Source organism: Acipenser ruthenus, chromosome 10 (assembly GCF_902713425.1).
Source record: "Acipenser ruthenus chromosome 10, fAciRut3.2 maternal haplotype, whole genome shotgun sequence".
NCBI lineage: Eukaryota > Metazoa > Chordata > Actinopteri > Acipenseriformes > Acipenseridae > Acipenser > Acipenser ruthenus.
The window spans coordinates 40260005-40284433 of record NC_081198.1 but is presented as its reverse complement, the minus strand read 5'-3'; the positions used below and the strand labels follow the sequence as shown (position 1 = coordinate 40284433).

General features: G+C 34.2%; 3 protein-coding genes across 3 annotated transcripts; all 3 read left to right on the top strand.

Annotated features, from left to right (window-relative positions):
* The first annotated feature begins 1900 nt into the window (after positions 1-1900).
* Positions 1901-4282, top strand: LOC117405293 (homeobox protein Hox-D9-like). The gene is made up of 2 exons (XM_034008246.3): positions 1901-2524; positions 2806-4282. Exons 1-2 carry the CDS (start codon positions 1966-1968, stop codon positions 3048-3050), a joined length of 804 nt encoding a protein of 267 aa, XP_033864137.1. The 5' UTR covers positions 1901-1965; the 3' UTR covers positions 3051-4282.
* Positions 4283-7762: 3480 nt separating this feature from the next.
* LOC117405316 (homeobox protein Hox-D8-like) lies at positions 7763-9574 on the top strand. Its single transcript, XM_034008276.3, has 2 exons — positions 7763-8644; positions 8808-9574. The coding sequence occupies exons 1-2, from the start codon at positions 8224-8226 to the stop codon at positions 9095-9097; spliced, it is 711 nt and encodes a 236-aa protein (XP_033864167.1). The 5' UTR covers positions 7763-8223; the 3' UTR covers positions 9098-9574.
* Positions 9575-21815: 12241 nt separating this feature from the next.
* LOC117405308 (homeobox protein Hox-D4a-like) lies at positions 21816-23949 on the top strand. The gene is made up of 2 exons (XM_034008265.3): positions 21816-22528; positions 23064-23949. Exons 1-2 carry the CDS (start codon positions 22120-22122, stop codon positions 23363-23365), a joined length of 711 nt encoding a protein of 236 aa, XP_033864156.1. The 5' UTR covers positions 21816-22119; the 3' UTR covers positions 23366-23949.
* Positions 23950-24429: the final 480 nt, after the last annotated feature.

Sequence of the window (24429 nt, the reverse complement as noted above, 5' to 3'; positions counted from 1 at the left end):
ACAGCATGTTCTATGAATGCATAGGGACATGCAATGGATTATTAACAGAGCAGTATGGCATTGCACGTGGAGTAACCTTTTGGTATAGCCTACTTTATGCAAAAAATAATATGCTTCAAAATCCTTTAACTAATTACAAAACATTTGAGCGCCTTCGGAATCCATCAAAATAAAAAGCTGATCTCGTGTAATAAAAAAGTGTTACATTACGTGTGTGTGTGTGTGTGTGTGTGTGTGTGTGTGTGTGTGTGTGTGTGTGTGTGTGTGAGATAAAAATAATAATAATAATAATAATAAACATGTACCTTGGTAGGATCCTTGGAGAAAATATATTTTTAAAGTGTCTGGAAATAAAAACAATAAAGTCTATATTCCCAATTTATTAAATTATAACGATGTTATTTACACAGAAGTACATTGTTTTATTAAGAAACGTGGGGTTATTAAGAAAGAGAACAGTCCACACACACACACGCGCGCGCGCGCGCACACACACACACACACACACACACACACACACACACTGCACACACATCTAATTAAAACGTACATTTTATAAACTTAAAATGATGCTAATTACAAATTATAAGTCAATTTACTGTTAAAAGTGAAATATTTTTTATAAAGGAAATGTCTGAATCGTCAAAATCTAGAAAGTGGAAAATCTAGAAAGTGAAGAATGGGCCTATAGCAAACGTAATGTCCCAAAATACAAAGTCTGTAATCTGTTTAACGGGGCTCAGTGGTGTATTGTCGAGGTGCGCTGCTATTACTCGTCCTGCAATGTTTCAGGTCAAGATTTAAATTAGTGATATCAGTTTTTAACTACAGTCAGCATTATATTTTTCAGCGGTTATATTTACGTTGTGTATAGTGTATAATTTAACGTATTTCTAAAGCTCAGTCTTAAGGTTTATACGCAATTTCAGACACTTAGAAGAAAAATATAGAGAACACACAACTAAAAGTATTCAGATAGTTAAAATACAAAGTATTCTTATTGAGTTTAGTCGAAGTATAATTGACAGGCATCGGTGCATTTTAAGTGAATTGAAATATCGAAAAAGAAAATGTTCAATCAATAACAAGCTAATATATTCAGTTTTAAAGACTGAATATGTTTATCTGTTACAATACCCATAATTCATAAACAAATGCTTTAAAAATAGTATTTTATTGGAAACTATTGAAATTCGTGAAAAAAAACCAAAGGGATTTGAATTATTTCAATAGGCTAGATAAGTATGTTTACATAAAGAGAATATTGTAAGAGATAAAATATATGTACATAAAGAATTATATTTTTCTCCAACCTGCCCATGTGTACATCATTTCTGTGTAGACCCACTTTGTTACGCCAAGAGTCAGTTTTATTAAGGGCGCATTAATGTATTATCAAATGCACCTCATAAATGTTTTATTGAAAGACATAAAAAAAACAGTATGGTGGTCTTTTTAATAAAGACAATCAGTACACAAAGATTGCTTTTCTGTGCCATTATTTTACAAGCATACAGTGTAAAACATATAACTGTTTGTTTTTTATTTGTGTGTGTGGGGGGGGGGGGGGGGGGGGGGATTTTATACTCATTTAAAATAATGCCCCATAGCAGTAGCCTATACTGCATGAGGACTGGAAATGAGATAAAGATTTTTTTTAACTGTCTAAGCAAAGAAATAGTCCCCAAAAATGCCATATGTGCAGCAATAAAGCTTCAAAGCATACCGTGACTGGATAATTTATACGTGTAACGTTTTATTTCTTTTATAACTAGACTCTTCATGTGCCTTGAATAAAATGACAAAATTAAGAATACCATAATCTGCGGATTGATTTGGTAAATATGATCACGTGATCCTGGCAACCAATCGCTGAAGATGCAGGCTGCAAAAATACTATGATTGTTCAGAGGGAAGGTATCTGTAACAGTGTAACCGTTTATATGACTACGAAGGGTTCCAAAAATGTCGGCCGGTGGTACACTTAGTAACTATTATGTTGATGCTATCATGGGGCATGAAGCAGAGGACGCTTATGGGGCAAGGTTTGCACAAGGAGCACACAACACGACCTCAAGGCCATCAGGTGTGGGAGATAGTCTTGATTTTTCTTCTTGTAGCTTTGCACCCAAATCTGCGGTGTTTTCCACGTCTTGGTCCCCTGTTCACCCTCAGTCTAGTGCCGCAGTGTCGGGGATCTATCATCCCTACATGCACCAGTCACATATTGCCGCAGCAGAAAGTAGATATGTACGTTCCTGGATAGATCCACTCTCCACTTCGGTTTCTTTTTCTGGCTTCCACCCGAACAGTCGGCATTACGGGATCAAGCCAGAAACTTTGCCATCATCCAAGAGGACTGAGTGCTCTTCTTTTGAGGAACAGGCTCCAAGCATCCCCGACTTCACGAGCGCCTCTTTTTCGGAAAGTAAGGACAAGCCAGCCAAAGCGAAAGAGCCTTTTAGCAGCGACATTTCCAGCAACAGTGAGCTCAAGGAGGAAATCCAACAGCAACTTGACCCAAGTAAGTAAAATAAATTGCTCTATGATTTACAGCCCAAGAATTATACGGCCAGTGTGTAGAGCTGCAGGTTTTACAAACCATAAAAGTGTCTAGATACCTAACATGGCTCAAAAAGCTACACGCATCTATAAAATAGTTATAGTGGGCATACATAATAACTATGTATAAAAAATCACATTAAAGCTTATGAGAAATAGACTGTATTCAATTCTCGTTCTAAAGTGCTATAATAAAAGTGAAGGTTTAACATTATCATTGTCATTCGCTCTCTTTTTTTTCAGGCAACCCTGCTGCAAATTGGATCCACGCCCGCTCGACAAGGAAGAAACGCTGCCCGTATACCAAATACCAGACCCTCGAACTGGAAAAAGAATTTCTTTTTAACATGTACCTCACGAGAGATCGGCGTTACGAGGTTGCTAGAATTTTAAATTTAACCGAAAGACAAGTAAAAATCTGGTTTCAGAACAGAAGAATGAAAATGAAAAAAATGAACAGAGAGAGGGACAACAAGGATCTTAACTGAAGCAAGAATAGACTTGCTAGAAAATAAATGTAAGAGGACTTACAATTTGGCTCTCCATTCTGGATGTCTGTGTGGTATATAATGTATTATTCATGGTGTGTGTGTGTGTGTGTGTGTGTGTGTGTGTGTGTGTGTGTGTGTGTGTGTGTGTGTGTGTTAATGCAGCTGTTGGGTTTTCTTTGATATATTGTCCAGAGTATTTTGATTTACCCAAAAGTAAAATGGTGTCTGCACGCATGCTTTGTTGCTAAAACACAGTGTTTAATGATTGTCGGGTTTTTTTTGCTTAAAAAAATGAAGAATGCTGAATGGAAACATCCTTGAAATTGTGTTATAGATTAATAGTGTGGTTGCCGGTGAGTTATACCAACACAAAACTAAAATGAATGCATATTAAATCACTTAGACTATAGATAAGAATCGGCTGTGGGGTTCGTTTATATTTTAGGACATGTCAGGAATTTGTAAGATCTACTGGCCTTAGTTAACCATAATAAAATGAAACCGTATTGTTTACAGCATGTTTTAATCAAGACAGGTATCCACAGTGGGTGAAGAATATCAATGCAATACAGTAATAAGCTTGGAGCAATACAACAAACACATCACCTGACCCGAGCCGGTAAGGGATCAATGTTTACATATAGGATTTTATTTTAAATTTATTTTTTCTTCAATACTCACGGCTGTATAATGGATTTTAATTTTTGTATTTTTTGTTTGTTTATTTTTTTTAAAATGTTGTAAATGAAAGATTTTCTTACATGGACCAAGTTCTCAGAATTAACAGTTTAAAATGAAAGCTGTATGTATATATATATGTGTGTGTGTGTGTGTGCGCGCGAGAGCGCGCGCGTGTGTATATGTGGGTTGTGTTTAGATTTATTTTATTTTAAACGATGTGTGTATAAATGGACAGTTTTTCTAATAATACATTAGCAGCAAAGCAAATATGTTTGTTCGACGAATATATAAATAAAGTTTGATATATTAGAAAAGAGGTACCCAATAAGGTGATTTACTCTGTATCCTATATTTTGCCCCTCAAAGAAGATATCCAGTGCCCTATGCAAAATAAATGTTGGGTTGAACGTGAAGAAATCGCATTTGTTTGTGAATATGTCGCCACATTACATTTACAAACAAGAACGTTGTGTACCATACAGTCGAGTATTCAAGTTTCTTGTTATTTTTTGGAAAATGGATCAAACTTTAAGACACACATTTAACTTGACCTAGTTAACATCATTACTATAGGCCTACGATACTAAGTTTGTCCAACATGTATTTGTTTAATGCATTTAATTCGAGTATTGTATAGACTTTATGTATTTTCTTTTTTGAAATACGGGGGTACACATGCTCAGTGTGCCGTCTGTGATATAACATTATTTTTTAACTGAAATTTGCAGCAGTGTTTAAGTCCCATTATTGAATGCATTCCTTTATTTGGATGATGACAGTTTAACTTATTTAACATTACTTATTAGCATCGACTAGCCAAATTAGTAGGCCTCCAACTTATAATGCCCGTATATGGTGTGCTGTGGAAGAATATGACAGTAATTTCGCAGAATATGCTATTTTTATTTACTTAGCTATTAAGATTGAAATAGAAAATAAAATAACAACATATTCTGTCTTCTTAGCTTTGTCACAAACAACCCCCGCCCCCCCCCCCCCCCCCCCCCCAAAAAAAAAAAAAACAGTAATACAAACGGAACTGCACGTTATGAGGTTTATTGGTAAATCATTAGTAAATGTAAAATAAAAATAATAAAACACAACAATAAAAAAAGCAACAGCATCAGATATCCCACAAGTGCAGTTTACTGGTTCATTTGGAAGCTATTGTTTACGTGTGCACCACTAAAAGTGTTTACGATTGGAAAGGTGTTGCATGAATTGTTACTGACTGTGAAGCCTGTACCTACAATGCTATTAGAACAGGAAGGAACGGGGTACAATAAAGCTATAGAACCGCCTAGACGTCTGGTCTAAATGAGTTTATGGGTGCAAGTTGTAATTGTACTCTCCTTTGAAACCTTTCTATTTGTGTGTTTGTCTCTGTTGCCGACAAACAGAAATGCAGACACGTTGTAAAGGGGTGTCTGGTCAACACATTGTATTTTCACAGAAAGGACAGAAAGGGGAATTTTAAAGCCAGCAATCTACCCCGATTAAAGGATGTTGCATTGACTTTAATATGAAGATTACACTTTAAATAACGACATTCTCTGTTCGTCTATAGTAGGCTATTAACACTGACAAACTATTAGAAATGCAGAATGATATCTTTAAAAAATAGCTATAATGTGAATAGAAAAATTATGCAATTAGAACAGATACGTTTGTGTTAACTGGTTTAATGAAACACTAATAAATAGAAGGATCCAATAATATCCTATACTTCAAGTATTTCTTCTTCATCTTCTTCTTCTTCATCATCTTCATCTTCTTCTTGTTCTTAGTAGCAGTAGGCTAGTAGTCGTCTTCGTAGTGGTGGTAGTAGTACTGTAGTTTCAAAAGAGTTTTTGTTATTACAGAAATTAATATGAGAAAAAAATACTTTATTTAAAAACAGATATCAATATGAGTATATTGGTTTAATTTTACTGGGTCATTTTTTTTATTTCAGTTTTTAAACGGTCTCACGTGTTCCTGTTTATTGCTAGACATATTGTTTATAAAACAAATGCTTCTATGGAAATGTGAGAATTTAACAACAGCAATAACATTTTTTGGTCACCCGAGGGCGCCGTAGTTCCATATAAAGGGAGCTGTACAAAACGGAAAAGCGAACGTGATCAATAGAACCGAAAGGTTTATAAACAAAAGTACATTCAATATATTACAATAATATAATATATATTACGTGTTAATAGTGTCATTTGATAAAGACACGCGTGTTTGCATTTACAGTGCATTTCAAAATGAAACCTTACATCAATTGTCCAGTTTTAAAAACAACGAGGACCTTTACCTAAAAATACAGTGCTGACATAATAATGTTATACTAAAATCTCAGTATCGAATAAAATAATCAATATTCAAAACGAAGCGCTTTAGGCTACGCTTCAGTTATTGCATTAAAACCACAACATCATGGAACAAACACGGCTACGCAGTAAATTAGCCTATAGGCCTAAAGTATAATTTAATATATTATCAAATGGAATACTGACTACAACATTACATTCTTCATGCTTTTTGTAAGAGAAGAAATATGAGCTTTTAAATGTAGGTCATCGTCTCCTTTTGAAAAGAAGCAGCTGAAACACTACACCCAATTTACACACACATTATTGAGGATACAAACATGAATATCCCCTGCTGCTAAAGGTGTAGAGCCTTGTAAAGACCACGATAAAAAATGATCTTTTTGTCTGTGTAATTAAGAGCGGACATATAAACACAGATACTGCTGGTAAAAGGATAGTAAAAGAAAATACTAAAACAGCAGGTGGAGTTTATTTTCGTCATGCTATCCAAAAATGTCTTTCCCTACAATTTCCTAAATGATAAAATGTCAAATAGTTTTTTTTTTTAAGTTCTTAAGTGAACGTTACATATCTCTATCGAGTAGCCTATAGTATAACATATTATTATTATTTATTTTCTTAGCAGACGCCCTTATCCAGGGCGACTTACAATTGTTATAAGATATCACATTATTTTTACATACAATTACCCATTTTTACAGTTGGGTTTTCACTGGAGCAATCTAGGTAAAGTACCTTGCTCAAGGATACAGCAGCAGTGTCCTCCAACTGGGATTGAACCCACGACCCTCCGGTCAAGCGACCAGAGCCCTAACCACTACTCCACTGCTGCATATATAGTCATTCCTTCTTGTCGCTTGTGCGTATCCATATTGGGAATACATTTTTCTTAGCCAAATAATAATTGACAATATAATAGCCAACGAGGCCACATTATTATGTCGAAGGTTCAGCAGACGTATTCTATGATTGACATGCAATAGTCTCACGTTACTGCAATGTGGAACCTGCAAACAGAAACACACATCAAGATAGACACACAGACAATATATATATACATATATATATATATATATATATATATATATATATATATATATATATATATATATAGTAGTGATGTCAAACAACAATAACATACAGCAGTTTGATTGTTAATAGTTGTGTATAACATGCTAATTTATCCAAGTAATCAAAACAAGTTTATGAGATCTCGTCTTTTGAATTGGGTCATAATTATCAGTGCAAACAATTCTAATCCGGTTTTAAAAGACGCCCGCCAGGTCGCTTGTGTTCGTATCACTGTGCTGTTTTTGGTTCCTCAGCTTGTCAGGAGTCAGGAGTTCTCATTGAAATTCCAGGTTGAATCGAGCGTCACGCTCTCCTGAATATACAACATTCTTGTTTCAGTAATGACGTCTCCGAAGGGTGAAATAATGGAAAACGTATTCATAGTCATGCTTTTCATTAGGTAGCAATTAACCCAACAGACTCAGCCCTGCCTTGCCCTCACCTAGTCAAGGGTAAACTAAATTATCATTTACTTAAAAGTTTTCACATATACAGTACAATATGGAGATACAGGCTCCATATTGTACTGTATATGTGAAACCTTTGATAACAGTGTTGATGTGGGGTGTAAATCACGTCTTTCTGTTCCTCGCCCTTATTGCCCTTGATTCCAGTTTGATCTTGCTCCTTAGGAACAAAAGAATAGATTTATTTTCTCTGGTGTTTGTGGTTGTACACTGAGAGGCGCAAGTTTTTTTTTTTTGTTTTTTTTTATGCGCACCACGGCTCTCAGTTGTACTGTACTCCTGCAGCGATAGTGAGATATATTAATCCGCCAATTATCTTAACCCGATCTCTATGCTCAGATGGTTTTTAAAAAATATATTCAGATCACAGAGGGGGTACTTTGTTTGCCTCAGGACTGGTAAATGTAAAACGAAGCAAAAGATTTTCCAAACAGTGTGAGCTTTCATTCTGTCGAGTGATTTAAAGGAAACAACAAAAGCTTAGAGGTAGCGATTATATCGCATACAAGTCATCACACTGACCACTGGGTTGCATTAGCCATTATGAATATTAACTAGACCGCTGGAAGAGAGAAACTCTGCAGTCAAAGTTGTTTTTGATTGTTCTTCTCAGAAACTTTGTTAGCGATAGAGATGAGTTCTTATTTTGTAAATCCCTTTTATTCAAAGTACAAGGCTTCTGAGACAATAGGTCCAACGTACTACGACTGCCCGTTTTCACAAGATGTTAATAGCAGACACACCGTTATGTATGGCAGCAGCGCAAGTTTCCAGCACCCAACACAAGTTCAAGAATTCTACCATCATGGGACCTCAGCAATCCCGAATGCGGGATATCAACCGAATCCTTGTGGAATTACGTGTCACGGTGACCCCAGTAAATTCTATGGATACGATAACTTACAGAGACAGCAGCTCTTCACGACACAACAAGAGACCGAGCTGGTACAGTATCCTGACTGTAAATCGTCCAGTAGTAATACTGGCGAAGATCCAGAGCACTTAAATCAGAACTCGTCTCCTTCTCAGATGTTTCCCTGGATGAGACCTCAAGGTTGGACGTAATACTTGTTTTTGTCTGTTTGTATATCACGTTTAGATCATACTTGTATATTGGCTCCTGCAGTACTATATGGTGTATGTTTAGGCTATGGTGTTATTCGTATAATCGTGTTTTATTATATTAACCAGATGCTCCTGTGTTTCTTTTGTCATAGCTCCTGGCAGAAGAAGAGGCAGACAGACATACACCCGATTCCAAACTCTGGAACTCGAGAAGGAATTTCTATTTAATCCCTATCTGACCAGAAAGAGGAGAATCGAGGTCTCGCACGCTCTGGGGCTCACCGAGAGACAGGTTAAAATATGGTTTCAAAACCGAAGAATGAAGTGGAAAAAAGAAAACAATAAAGAAAAATTTCCATCTTCACGACCAGAAGACGGAGAAGAGGTTAAAATGGAGCCTGGCAACTCTGTGCAGGACAAAGCAGGCAACGAGACTGCTTGACTGATTTTTAAAACCTGCCTAAAATGAGACTTTTATTAAATGTGAAAACAGAAAAGACGATTAAAGTGTAAGGAGACCGTCCTTGTTAAGGGTCTTACAGCCTTAATATGCCACTGTTACAATGACTGTGTGTTTGTCAGTTAGCGTGGAAGGTATAGTAGGCTACGTGAGTTAATGAGCTCACTTTTCAATTATCTATTGCCTTACTTCAAACGGAATAATGTTGTTCGTTAAAATAAAGGGACTATGTTTATGATTTGCACCTATATTCTTCCTAATGAGAAACCAGAATAAATTATTAGATTTTCTTTCAATTGTCAACATTTAATTACCAGGAAACTGCACGTGAAATGTTATATTGTGTATGATGTGTAGGCCCTGTTGAATAAGGCCTATATATTAATGGAATTGATCAAAATTCAAGATTCATTTTGAATGTATGTTACACCTCCATCACACGATTAAAGCTAACGGGTGTGTGTGTGTATATATATATATATATATATATATATATATATATATATATATATATATATATATATATATATATATATATATAGACACACACTCGCCACTATAACGTTGTAGACAAAATGATTATTTATATAAAAATAATAATTTTACAAAACAAATGTGTGAATGTTTTACTTGTTCTTTTTTTGTTTTCGATATCTTTTTCTAATTTATATTTTATACTTAGTCTTTTATTAGGCTAAATACAAATACGATAGTAAACTGTAGCAAAGTAATTTATAGAAAATTACTGTTCTTGCTCAGATTTTAATTTTTTCTAACTTTTGCGAGTCTTTCCATACAAACTGTAGCCTAAAATGTTTATTGTTGTGACACGAAGAATAATTCAGACGGTTATACGTTTCAATATACAAAATTCAATAGATTAAGTTAAAAATACAAAAAGGCTAGGCCTACAAATTGCTTGTGAGAAAGCAAAAAACAAATGTTATCTAAATTATCCTGACTGCCATTATAGACCTGCACAATTCTGCTATTGTATAACAAATTATGATATTAACAGTGAATAATGTGAAAAAGTGTGTTGAATTACACGTAATATGTAAAGAACAATGACATATTATTATTATTATTATTATTATTATTATTATTATTATTATTATTATTATTATTATTCAATCTGTTATATCATTTATGATCCCCTGAAACTACTTCCAATTTATTTACAAAATAAATATATAAATAAATATGCTAATACAGTCTGGCATTTATTTTCAACTTTGAAACGTGCTAAATAAATTATACATGAAAGTTTCTTAAGACGTCAAACACTGTTCAAAAGTATTTTAAGTATTCTAAAAAGCTAAATAATAATAATAATAATAATAATAATAATAATAATAATAATAATAATAATAATAATAATAAATACCTTAGTATATGTCAAGAGTGTAAATATGCAGAATGTAAGTGGAGTTTATGTGGACATGGAAGGATAAGGAGTTAATGGACTCTGTTTCTTGTTTATGACATCGAGACCAGCACACATTGCCTGCTAAGCCATTTGAAAAATAACATAAAATAACTTAAATAAATTTAGTTATATGGGCTGCAAGCTAATATATTGGCTAAATATAGTTTCCCTATTGGTACGTTTGTATAAAATTCACAGTAGGATGTAATTTGTTTTCAACAAGTTTTCAACAGACAAAAAGTCTTATAGTCTAATCTAAACGTTTGCCATTGAATCGTATCTTTAGTAATCGTTTAGTATGGCTACATATAACACCATTGAATGTTATGCAGTAAGTTGTGGATGAAAATTTAAAATTCGGAATAGTTAATATGTCGATATTTCTTGTCAATCTATGTTACCTTAAATGCACATGCAATGCGATTTATTTAGCCTAAATAAATATTAAGGCACTAACCAGAAAGCCTACGCATATAGTATCAGCATACTCAACAATAATAAGTTGAGTTATAGTTAACAATTGCGTTTTTTTCTCTCTCAAACAAGTAAAACAAACACTAATAAAATCTATGCTTAATTCTTAAACATTTGATTTTACAGGCAAAAAATTGAGCCTGCATATGTTTCATTTCAATTATCTAGTTTTAATTTCCCAAACATAGTATCTGAGCATCTGATTGAATCAATATCAAGACACCTGTATAAAGGTATACAAATATTCCATATGTGACCTACTATAATAATAATAATAATAATAATAATAATAATAATAATAATAATAATAATAATAATAATAATAATAATAATAATAATAATAATACTTCAGATAATAGATTTAGAATTGTGATTATATGCAGTACTAGATAGTAAAATATAATACTGTATTTCAATCTTGAAAATCTAAGCATATAACTTATGTCTAAATATTTCTAAAATATCTATCTCTAGCTATCTGTGTATCGCATGTGTCACAGTCACAGTCACATAACTTTGGTATAATGTCTTAGACTGGCTTTTCCACCAACTGACACGTAAACTAATACTCAGGGCACTTCCAGGGGGGAAAGTATATGGCGTTGTCAACCATTATGCGCAAAACCGAAAAGGAATTGCAGTAAATTCCTTTTTGTTAGAAGAAAATTTACAACTTGGTAATAGACGGGGTTTTTTATGAGCAAGTATTGACTATCATTGGATGGCCCTGGTCATGTGCATGGAGTGAGCGTTTTCATGGCCCTGATTTCCCTAGCGACTTCTTCACCGCATTCCGCTGTTAAAGCCACTCAGCCCATCCCTTCTGTCTTCTCTCTCATTATTAGTGTTTTTAGCATCAGTGTGACAGTGTTCCTACAGTAATCCATTCCAGGACTCCTCCGCTTCGTCGTTGTTTCCTCCCTGCTACCTGATCTCCTGCATGTTGAGTGGGGGAATAGCCTGCACTTTCCTGTACTTTCGCTTGTTTGTTAAAACAGTATTCAAAATATTTCATTCCGCCTTACTACAAAATGCTTAATCCGAGTTGTATATTCGGATTGCTGTTAAACTACATCTTTGTGGAAATGGATTACGTCAATCACCCCATAAATGGCATAAGTGGTAAGTGTATGTTTTACATGTTTTTGTTACCTGGACTAGCCTGTACATAAAAACTGCTTTGTTGATACAAATCTAACAATTAATAACGCTATTATTAAACTTCGCGTTTAAAATTAACATTAGCAAAATATGTCTTCCACAACGAAATGTACAGTTTGCAAAAAAGTAAAAAAATAAAACAGATAGTCCATCCTGTTCAGAGATTGTATAATGGTTTATTTTAACAAATCTATATATGTTTATTTTAACAGATATATGAGTTAATAAATATTATATATCATACGTTCACTCTCTCTATATTTACTCAAATGTTAAGCATCGGAAATAAATGTAACTTGATTTGGTAAAATACATTTGCTTATGGGACATCTCTGAATGATTTCTTTTGTTGTTGTTTGGTGCGGGGGCGGTGGAGGGGGGGGGGGCGGGGGGGGGGGGGGGGAGTCCAAAGATAAAACCAAACCAAATTGTTTCCAAGTCACTGTTCATATTTGTATCATTATATTTACTACAAGTCTTTGTAAATGAACATATGTGGTTTCTTTATATTTGTAAGTTGCATTAATTGAATTTTGCAACTCATTGGTTCATGGTGATAACTTGCAAATGAAAGAAAGAAAGAAAGAAAGAAAGAAAGAAAGAGAATATGTATTTTCTACAGTGAATTCCCTTTTAGACAAATAGCTTGGTGTTAAATGGACGCAAAGAATGGTAAAGAGCATTAATCTCCTCCGGCAATGATCATACTAGGCTGCAGGTAAACCTGCAGTGTCATTTGTTGGGTCATGACTACCAGGTAGCTCATAGCCTATTAATAATGCAACATGAGGCTTTGCAGCGCATTTTCACAAAGAATACAATATTCTGAAATGATTCGATTGTTAAAAAAGATCCGTGGAACTCTGAGGATTTCAAGCATTTTGAAGAGCTTTGTTTAAAATAATAATAATAATAATAATAATAATAAACCATGTCGTTTTTATTTCAAAAAGAGGCATTTATTATTTACTGTGTGATCTAAAACTAATATTTTTTTAACCATAAACAAGTGAAAAGTAAACATTTTGCCTATAGCATATGCAAAATTGTATCTTATAAATGGAAATGTGGTATGAGTTATTTTCTTCCATGTGTTAATGTTAGAGGAATGACCTGTATTTCATTCACATTTATTTTAATTACGGCACTCCTAGTAGGTGTAAAGCATAGTATTATTGCAAGAAGGTTTAAGTAGAATATTCAACCAACTGTTAATTTAATTCGCCTATATCCAATCAACTAGTTATCGGTTAATACTTCACTTGTACCCATGTTGTCTATTATTGATTCATTTATTTATTCACTTATTTTCAATTTCCTGGGTCTAAATAATAAAACAAATTTTGGATTGGAATAGTATAGTATATTCTGAATAGCTCTACAGTCGATATGCCTATTGTTCCCTTGTTTAAAAGTAACAATCAGTCTGCGCCCGAAAACACTCAGAATCAAGTTGAGCTCTAAATTAGCTTTTGTATTTTATTTAAGCGTTTTGCTTGAAAAGGCACCGTTTTTATGCACTGGATTTCAGCTGCTTGGAGTTGGGTGTTTCAGAACAAAGACAGTATTTCACTCGCTGGTTGGCAGGCAGCTGCTGAAGTATTTACAGCTCTACTGCAATGCGGCAAGGGATACCCGGTGCAGTCCCAGGGTGTGAATGCGGGAGAAGGGAACATCCTGTGCATGAAACGCTTCTGATTAAAAAGGAAAAGCGACAATCAACGTTGCATTACTCTGGAGAGGAGGGTTATGTGTTTTGATAACTACAATATAAATGGTATCGAAAACCCGCACATGTAAACCCACACCAGCTGCGCTGTAAACCAAATGTTTACACTGTAAAACCAAAGAACGTGTGACGCGTTTAATATGTAAATAGCATGTGTGTATAGTAAAATAGAAATGTTCTATTCCTAAACAGCAGTGTTTATACGTCGTTAGGTGTAACACTGGTGTTTAGTCATTTGGAACTCTAAATAATTGTTAAACGTTATGTGTTTAATGTGTGTCTTTTTTGCTAAGTTTAATGTTTAGATTTTAAACACCAGCCCTGTTATAAACGCATACAAATTTTAAAAAGTGTTACAAATCATAAACACGTCCAAGAGTTTACAAAATAAACACCACACGGTATTTAAATTAGAATTATAAACGCAGTGACGTGTTTGAAAAGAGTTACAAATAAGTGTTTTAAAGTAAAAACAAAACAAAAAAACTCGGTATTACAGTGTACGAAGCAAACATAAACCTCATGCAACACATTTTAAACAGTTTTTATATAGGTTACTACATGGTGATGTTTATTTTTGGCAACGGTTGTGTGTGTGTGCGTGTGTGTGTGTGTGTGTGTGTTTCTGGGGGGGGGGGGGGGGGGGGTCTAAAATGTATTCACAAACAATTATAATTAGCACCGAGATTCGTTTCAAATCTGTTGAATATGATTTTTTGTTTAGTTCACATTTGGGGGTGCAGTCTGGTTTTATATCTGCAGTACACACAGATTTTATTCATTTGATTATTCTCAGAATCAGCTGGAAAATCAGTCTATCCAAACAAAACTGTAGGCCTAATCGTGATAATTGAAATCATGTGTGGTGTTTTGACACAATGAAGTCTGTTTCTACAGTAGATCTATAGTTGCAATGTGTATAAACTTTTCTCATGATAACAGCTGACTATTTCTGTTCAGTTTCTCCTAGCTATTGCCTACACGTACACATGGCAATGTATCATAGGAATACATTAGAATGCATACATTAGACGTGTGCATACCATAACTTCGACATTATTACAATGTTTGTAAGAAGAATAAACAAAGCAGCCACACATAGGCTTCGTTTTATATGTACATCACACGCCACAGTATTGTCACAAAGTATATTGAAAATAGTGCATCATAGTGCTTTTAATTTGCAGAGAAAAAAAGCAAACACAAAAAGCAACATAATTAAATTCAAGGCATGTTTATGTGCTTTACAAACAGAACGTGTTATTATGATTAAACCTTTGCACTCACTGACCAAAGTAACTCGCATATAACTTCAATTTGCCTCTGACCCCTCTTTGCACACTTGTAGGGTTTTAAATACATTATAAAATGTATCTGCATACATCATGAAATGCATCTGTTTATCCAGGAGGAGGCGCTATTGCCCAAGTATCCGACACATGTTTAGCTTTCAGGGAGATTTACAAGCGGTCATTAAATCAGAGATAAGGCATGTGATGTTTTCTAACACGATGCAATATCTGCTTGTGTGCAAAAATGTTGTACTGATACAACCACAAAGCCACTGATTTTCAAGCTTAAATATTTGAGCACTTGAGCAAGTATTATACCAACATCGTCAATGTACGGGTGAATATCAGATGCCCATTTTTAAATACCTCTTATTCCTAAAGATATACAGGTTTGAAGTAATCGGAGATTATCCCTTGTAGATTGATCTTTATTTTGACCATCGTGTTCAGGTTGCTTGCAGAAGGGTAAACCCAACAGCACAGCCGAAGCAATGTTACAATCGATCCAATTGCACCGAAGCTGGGTCTATAAGAATCTATGATGTTTCAATTCCTGGTCCCTGTCAAAAGAAAATACCGTGCATCTTAACATAGGGCAGTAGTGGTTATGGCTCTGGACTCTTGACCGGAGGGTTGTGGGTTCAATCCCTAGTGGGGGACACTGCTGTTGTACCCTTGAGCAAGGTACTTTACCTAGATTGCTCCAGTAATAACCCAACTGTATAAATAATGTACAAAATAATGTGATATCTGTAAAAAAAAAAAAAAAAAAAAATGAAATAATGTATAATGTGATATGTTGTAACAATTGTAGGTCGCCCTGGATAAGGGCGTCTGCTAATAAATAAATAATAATAATAATAATAATAATAATAATAATAATAATAATAATAGAAAACAGCATAACCGAGGTAATAATAGTTACAATAATAATACTGTAGTAATACAAATAAAGCTATACTCACTAAAATATACACACTTAACAAAACATGATAAAACTGCAAACATTTTTGATTGGAAGATGTCAGTAAATTCGCCAGGATTATACTATATTTGTTCTGGAAAATTACAAACACTTGCCGGTGTAGTAAAAACACAATAAAGTATATGGTTGCACTGATTAAATATTCTCAAATGTTCACCTATACGACAGACAATAAATGGTGGTTAATGCATCTATGTTGTGTATATATAGGCTTACACGTGTCCCAAAGTGGACACATGTTATTGTTATAAAAATAAGACTAGTTTTGATGATGATATTTACAGCTTTTATAAATGTGGTCGATGACACACCAGCATACATATTGTAGGCCTCCATATTTGTTTTCTTATAGGCGACAGTAGTTTAATGTTTGACCAAATTGACCAAAGGGAGGCACATAGCTTACAAGATTGCGCAGTGTTTGATAAATAATTGCTCTGTATCGTTAATAGATAAATAACAAGGTATAGACTATTACAGGCTGTCTGCTCGACTTGCTCTGTTGATCTGCTCGATGTGTGTGTGTGTGTGTGTGTGTGTGTGTGTGTGTGTGTGTGTGCCCGCGCGCGCGCGCGCGTCGGTGCTTGTGAGCGTGCTTATTAAAAAGAGTCGAAATTAATTAACCTGTCAATGAAAATTCTATCTCGAAGTAAGAAAAAAATTGTGGTGAATTTATATTTCCTTGTTCGGGCAACAGGCTAACATAATTGATTCCGAAATGGCACTTTTTGTTTGTGGTAAATTTGCATTCAGTATTTTATAATAATTGTTTTTATTATACCTTTTATTTCTCATAGGTTATGAAACAAAACATTTTTGTTTGTTTGTATGTTTGTTTATTTCCCATTTAGCTAATTACTGGCAAAGCAGTCCCATTTCACTTGTATTTGTGATCAGATGCTTAATTAAACTGAAATTTGACTTCCTGTGTTTACGACCACTGACATTCTCACTTGTTTGCTCTCAAACAGACGTTTTCACACGGCGGTCATTTTATTGTTTTATTACCTTACATTTACAGGTATCAAAGGCTCCTCAACAAAACGCTCTAAAAAGAATTTCACACACGAAGGGTTACCAAAGGGCTACGTTGCCTAAAGGAGCAATAGAAGCAGTCGAAACAACTAGCCATAAATGAATGTTTGTGAAGTGTAGAACAAATTCAGTCGTCCAGAAGGCTTAGCTATTATATTTCAAAAATAGACCTACTAATCTACTTTCAAATCAAGTTGAGCTTGTTTTAAAGATGCTAAACTACTTACTTTTAAAAAGACCATTCTTTATTTTTCAAAAATAAATTTAGCTCAGCACGCCCTGCATACCCTACGTTTAAAATCTGAATAGGCTGAATTTGAAGAACACACTAATGTAACCGCCATTATAGGATAAGTTTTCAAGTTTGGAGGTTATTTATGGCACCACAGAGCGGTGGCATGAATGGCTGTAGCGTGACACGTGATTCCATTAAACTTTGTTTTATGGCTAGGCAGTTGACAAGCCAAAATATAATTCACAATGTATATTAGCACACAAGTGCAGATGGTTAAGCATTTCGGAGCGATCTTTGGGAAAAAGTGGAAGCGAGGATTAATCTCTGGTTGCAGGCACCATGGCAGTGTATCCCTGGATCCACCTTCACCTTCACAGCAGCCTCGCACAAAGTAAGTTTGCTTAATAGCGATATTGCAGAAGCTGCAAGGAAGTCCAGGGTGTCTTTTGATGTCATTGGGTCTCTATAGCGCATGCACTTTTTTGTAGCCAGATACAACATCTTTTTTTTCAAGAAAATAAATAAATGAAAGGACACTGTTGTATGCAATCAATGTATATTGATCATAACCACACACAGACACACTCACACACACACGCACACACACATACACACGCACGCACGCGCGCACACACACACACACACACTCACTAACAATGTATAGTTTTATTTTCATTCTGTTGTTTTAATGGTTATTATATTCATTGCTAGCCGAAGACTCGTTCAAATCCAAACATTTGAAAAGCTTTACTATTGGCATGTATATTCATTATACAGTGTGAGTCCACAGTGGTATATTGATAAAGGCACTTTCTATCTAAAACAAAGGTTCAATTCGTTCATTTTATTTAGATAATCTATACACCTTAAGCTTTCTTTAAAGTATGCCCACACACTCACATTTACAGTACATAAAGACAATCCAATAGGTTGTATTAAACGATTTTTATTACATAAACAATGACCAAACAAAGTATGAGAATGAATGGAAAGTTGTCCGCAATAGAATGCGTATTTCAAGCAAATGTTACTGTGTCTATTAGATTACACACTACAGGAAATTAATCGGTTACATTATAAAATTGCATGTGGTTATATAATCCTTTTTTATGCAGGTAAAATGTACAATTATTGCATATTAGAATTCGATTTATTTCTTTATTTTTATCTGAACAATTTTATTTCAAGGGTCTTGGTTGTTCTCTCAGTGTACAGCGCCCCCCAGCGTAGGGCATGACGGTTAAGCAACAGATGTAATGTTAGATTTTTAGATATAATCACATTTCGGTGAACCATATATGATGGGTTTTTGGTGCAGTTAATTAAAGATATGTTGTTCTCATTAAAGCTCATAATGCTTTTATAATGCGAATACAACCCAAAACGAATGCATGTGCATTTCTTTCCTTTTTATTTTACTTTACAGAAAATGAGAATGACGTTTACATATAATTATGATTTATTTTTTTTTTAATATAACATTCATGTAAGATACAATTATTATGCTGGTATACATAAAAAAAATACCTTAAAGCTATTTCTTGTATTAGTAGACCCTGCAGGTATTTTATTTTGAGTGTATCAAATTGGATTTACAAAGATAGTTTACTGAAAAAAAAAGTATGTGTTTTATTATTTATGTAATAAGTGATATGATGTGTATGCTGTAACAAGGATATTTTGGTCTGTCTCTCTTATCGCTTCTGAAAAGCTAATTTGACAAGTTCTCGACAACCAAATTAGGGTAAACTGAAGGTTTTAATTTGTGTTATATGTTTAAGTTTCCATCGCTTTCTTTTTGTGTAGATACATTACCAAATGCGGTTTGTAAATCGTAAGGCTGGTGTTTTGAACACAATGAAACAAATGCACTTTGCTCGTGTATCTCGTATTGCTTTCCCAAGACCACGATGTAAGGGTTTTATCAAAGTACTTGTGTAAGCAGTTGAACGAGAGGTGAAATTGGAAGTCTTTTGTTCCCGGGTAACTCTTTGGCTTTGACCCGCTTGAACAAGTCGTGCAATAAGGTGAAATGCAGGTCACAGGGTCTGTCACATCTGAAAATGCGAACTATCAAACTGTGGCTTTATTTGCCCGTTTTTCAATTCGTTTAAAGATATTTCACAGCACTATTTCAATCTTATATATATATATATATATATATATATATATATATATATATATATATATATATATATATATATATATATATATATATAACATATATATATATGCTCCCTTGAGAAAGATATGTACAACATATCGAAACGATATATAAACTGAGACGTAACATGCGATCGTTTGCTGTAGTTTATAGGTTTTTTAAAAAAATAAAATAAAAAAAATAATCAGAAATAAATTTTCTCCTGTATTGTGGATGTATTTTGTTATTAAACATATTTCAATTATTATTATTATTATTATATAACAGAATATTGAGCCGAGGAATTAGCAATTTAAAGATAAGTAAATCATTTATTTTGAAAGAAAGACAAACAGAATATAAGTCAAAATTTAACACGTTTTAAATCGTATCTATTTGTCTCTATAATCAGACTTACTCGTATTTATTTACCATAGCGATTCCACAATATCCCCGTGCAATAATATAACAAGATGATCAAGCCAGCAGGATTGACCGGAGAGATCGGTTATCACTTGGGTCATGCAGAATTCATGAACTTTTCTACCCTTCGTGCGCGGCTGTCGACAAAGAAAAAAATAATTAAACTTTGTGATATGTTTGTAAATGATTTAGTATGACTCTTCATGCCCCTTAGCCTCTGCTTCATATGCGACCGCACCAGTAAAGCTTTGGACAGTTGATAGAGAGTATTCTGCTTTAGCTTGCTCTCAGAGAAACACCCTAAAGTAAGTATGAATCCATATCGAACAAATAGGCTACATTTATTGCTTATATATCTTTTACTTATATTTGTGGTTACAACCTAGTTATTAATAGGCATTGGGGCATAATTGGTCAATTAAAATAAATCAACTGCACATTATGCCTAGGCAAAATCACAAGGTGCTAAATACAAGCCACATTGTTATATTAATGATTCAATAGACGTTTTAGTGTCTGAAAAAAAACTGCAAGAAGAAGAAGAAGGAGAAGAAGAAGAAGAAGAAGAAGAAGAAGAAGAAGAAGAAGAAGAAGAAGAAGAAGAAGAAGAAGAAGAAGAAGAAGGAGAACTCTTACATACAATTTGAAGGATGGATTCGAAAAATATGTGGTTTTGTCGAGTTCAGTGGTTAAATAGATGTTAAGTTCATCACATGTTTGAATGAAAATGCATATCCTTATATAATTCAGTTGATTTGTTTTAATATTGTTTACTTTTAAGATGAAGTGCAAACGTCGTAGGTTGATATTAAGAAACAGAGTATTCTTTTAAATGTTCATATTGTTTTATTTTATCCTACATTATTATTATTATTATTATTATTATTATTATTATTATTATTATTATTATTAAGAATTGCATTTCGTCGTCTATATATACCCTGTAGAACCGACTTTGTGTGATATTATCAGTCACAGATTCGATTCTAGGGGAGTATATGGTCGGTGCAAAAACTTCGAGTTAAGTGTAAAGAATGTGTGTTCAAATGCAAGTATATAAATGTTATGCAGTTAGAGAATTTTATTTTTATAGCATGACAAAAAATTAGAACTTCATTTGTAATTTATATTTTGCATGTCCCTTAAAAATGTGTTTTAGTCTTTGTTTGATTGCTGTTTGTTTGTTTGTTTGTTTGTTTGTTTGTTTGTGTGTTTGTTTTGTTTTGTTTTTTTTCATATTCAACTTTCCAATAACAGGCTACAAGAAAACTCTTTTTTTTTTTTTTTACTAACTTACGAAGACAATAAATAACCAGGTGGTTCATATTATTAATAAATTCATGTTTTCAGACAACAACAATATTCTCTCATCGAATTTCCAGAAACAAAGATTATAGCGAAATAAGACCTTGATTTTTCGATTCTATCCACATATTTTAATACATTCATTCGTGTTATTAGTTACCAAGCCCCCTGCTTTCTGTACAATGGGATGGAATGATGAGATTCTACTAACTTTTGGATGACCCCTGCATGACAAAGACGGTCCACATCAATTGTACTCGCTCTTTATTACCCTCTTGTTGTGCCAAGGACCTTTTGTGTCTCTAGCTCTGTGTCTCTATATTTGTGAAAATTCCAGTTAGAATATTATATCTTTATAATTTTGCATAAAGTTGTAAGATATATATATATATATATATATATATATATATATATATATATATATATATATATATATATATATATATATATTCAGATTCATGATCAGTTGTATTACAGTGATATATAGGGTGACGGGGTTTCATTAGGCAAAGGGATAATACTACTCTATATATTAAAATTTAAAAAGTCCTAATTAGAGTTCGTATTCAATTGTACGATGTTATTAAACATGATATTTATATTTCGTAAAGTTTATGAAAATGATTGCTACTAGCTGTATACTTATCCGTTACTAGACTCCCTTCGTCCCCATTGGCTAATCCTGTCACATGGGTGCCTAACTTTATTCAGTTGACAGCAAGTAGGAGGGCTTTATGGAAGGAGAAAAAAAGACAACTCGGGAAAAATTAGTATTTTCTACCTTCAGAAATTAATGGCCATGAGTTCGTATATGGTGAACTCCAAGTATGTGGATCCTAAATTTCCACCTTGCGAGGAATATTCACAGAACAGTTATATACCTGACCAGGGCTCAGAGTATTATAGTCCATCGCAGAACACAGATTTTCAGCATCCCGGAATCTATTCACGGTCAAACTACAACGAGCAGTCTTTTGGCTGTAGCACTGATCAGGGCTCTACAGTGCAGTCGCGGGGTCATGTGCAGGAGCAACCCAACCAACCGAGCCATTTCCCCGCTCAGACTGAGCAATGCCCACCGGTTCAAATGTCCACCCCACGGCCCTGCAACCAACAACAGAACGCCAAGAACCAAAACGCGATACCAGCCAAACAGCCAGCAATAGTTTATCCCTGGATGAAGAAGGTTCATATTGCCACTGGTAAGGGTCACTTTCCTACCTCCAACGCATTTTGGGCCGGATATAAGATCTTTTTGTAAAGAACCGTTGAGCAAAATTTATGGGCGCCTTTGAAGGGGCTGCCAATTACGCCCATCATAAATTTTTATTGCTAAGGAAATAGGCCGCTAGCCATGTGGCCAGTTTTTGCTACAACTGAAAACTCCAGTGTGATGATGTTTTTTTTTTATTTATTTATTTTCCCCATTATATCTGCTTTTATGTTATTCATATATAATAATATATTTATATGCATAGCACATGGGCAATTTATATCCAATTAATACAGTAAATTTATTGAATTATCAGATTATATATATGTGTGTGTGTGTGTGTGTGTGTGTGTGTGTGTGTGTGTGTGTGTGTTTGTGTGTGTGTGTGTGTGTGTGTGTGTGTGTGTGTGTGTGTTTGTGTGTTTGTTATGTTTCTGACTACTTCTGAGAAATTTGACGTATATATGTGAAAACTGTCAGTTTAATGGTAAGTAACTAACTTCCATGTTTTGTGTTTGTTTTAGTTAATCCAAATTATACCGGAGGGGAACCAAAGCGATCAAGGACTGCATATACGAGACAGCAGGCTCTGGAACTGGAGAAGGAATTCCATTTTAACAGGTATCTTACCAGGCGGCGTCGCATTGAAATCGCGCATACCTTATGTCTCTCCGAACGACAGATCAAAATATGGTTTCAGAACAGAAGGATGAAATGGAAAAAAGATCACAAACTTCCAAACACGAAAGGTAGATCTTCATCTGCATCCAGCCAGCATTTACAAACTGTTCCAAAGGACAGCCAGACTGATATCACAACTTTATAGAAGCGGAGGAACATTCATTTCTCCACGTTTCCGTCTGTACATAAAAAACACTACTCCAGCAGAAAATGCAGGTTCCAGAAACTTGTCTTTTAGTTTCTTCTCATGTGTGTAATTAAGAAGGAAAACTACAAAAAAAAAAAAAACAATTCGAAGCTGCAATATTTGAACTTTGTACTGAAATGATACCATCTTGTCCACCCACCATCATAACTTTTAATGAAGATATGAGTGAATCATCGCTTGCTTCGAAGAGGTACAGTAGTCTGTGAATGAAAATATATTGTATTGGACAGTGTTGCTGTTTTTAATTTTATAATGAAGGTTTGGCGCTTTATTGTGGTACTCTTGTTTACTCTAATGTTCTCTGTGTAATTCTGGCCCAGTCTCTTCTTGTTCTAAGAGCAGGCATGAGAAAGTGACCTTTTTTTAATTTAAATAAGAAAACAAAATATTTGTGAAGCTATCGTGCTGCTTATGGAATTGCTAGTGTTATGTGATCTACCTTTGCATTTTTTTTCTTGCAAAAGATACCAAAACTGATGCATATCATTTTAAATAATAAAATTAGGAATTGCATATGAAAATGTCAGTTTCCCTATTTGTTATTTTAGAATTGTATGTTTGCCATACTTTTCAGGGTTAAAACGCATTCCGTTTTTTTATCATTATTTTTTTTTTTAGTGTATAGTGTGTGTGTGTGTGTGTGTGTGTGTGTGTGTGTGTGTGTGTGTGTGTGTGTGTGAGAGAGAGAGAGAGAGAGAGAAGACTTTGAGTGTATGTGCATAAAGAGGGGATAGCAAAAAAGAATGAAAGAACATAATCAAAGGCTATGAACTTAACATCTGCAAGCATTTTAAAGAATTAAGAGGGGGTACTATTTTTGGTGTTCAATCAGACAAAACGGGACAGTTTTGAACCTTTACCTATAATTTTCTAAAGTCGTCATGTTTTAATAACAGAGAATTTTTTTTTTTAGTCCATCAAATGAATATACATCAATAGATGTTCGTACTCGTCATTAGATTGTTTAGAAACACAAAACTTTAGAGTCAATTCACACCAAC

What these genes read in the sequence shown, in the direction of transcription:
- LOC117405316 (XM_034008276.3), top strand. Translation starts at nt 8,224, where the DNA reads ATGAGTTCTTATTTTGTAAATCCCTTTTATTCAAAGTACAAGGCTTCT. An exon ending in TCCCTGGATGAGACCTCAAG is followed by an intron (nt 8,645 to 8,807) that starts GTTGGACGTAAT and finishes CTTTTGTCATAG; the next exon opens with CTCCTGGCAGAAGAAGAGGC.
- LOC117405308 (XM_034008265.3), top strand. Translation starts at nt 22,120, where the DNA reads ATGGCCATGAGTTCGTATATGGTGAACTCCAAGTATGTGGATCCTAAA. An exon ending in GAAGGTTCATATTGCCACTG is followed by an intron (nt 22,529 to 23,063) that starts GTAAGGGTCACT and finishes TGTTTGTTTTAG; the next exon opens with TTAATCCAAATTATACCGGA.
- LOC117405293 (XM_034008246.3), top strand. Translation starts at nt 1,966, where the DNA reads ATGTCGGCCGGTGGTACACTTAGTAACTATTATGTTGATGCTATCATG. An exon ending in CCAACAGCAACTTGACCCAA is followed by an intron (nt 2,525 to 2,805) that starts GTAAGTAAAATA and finishes CTTTTTTTTCAG; the next exon opens with GCAACCCTGCTGCAAATTGG.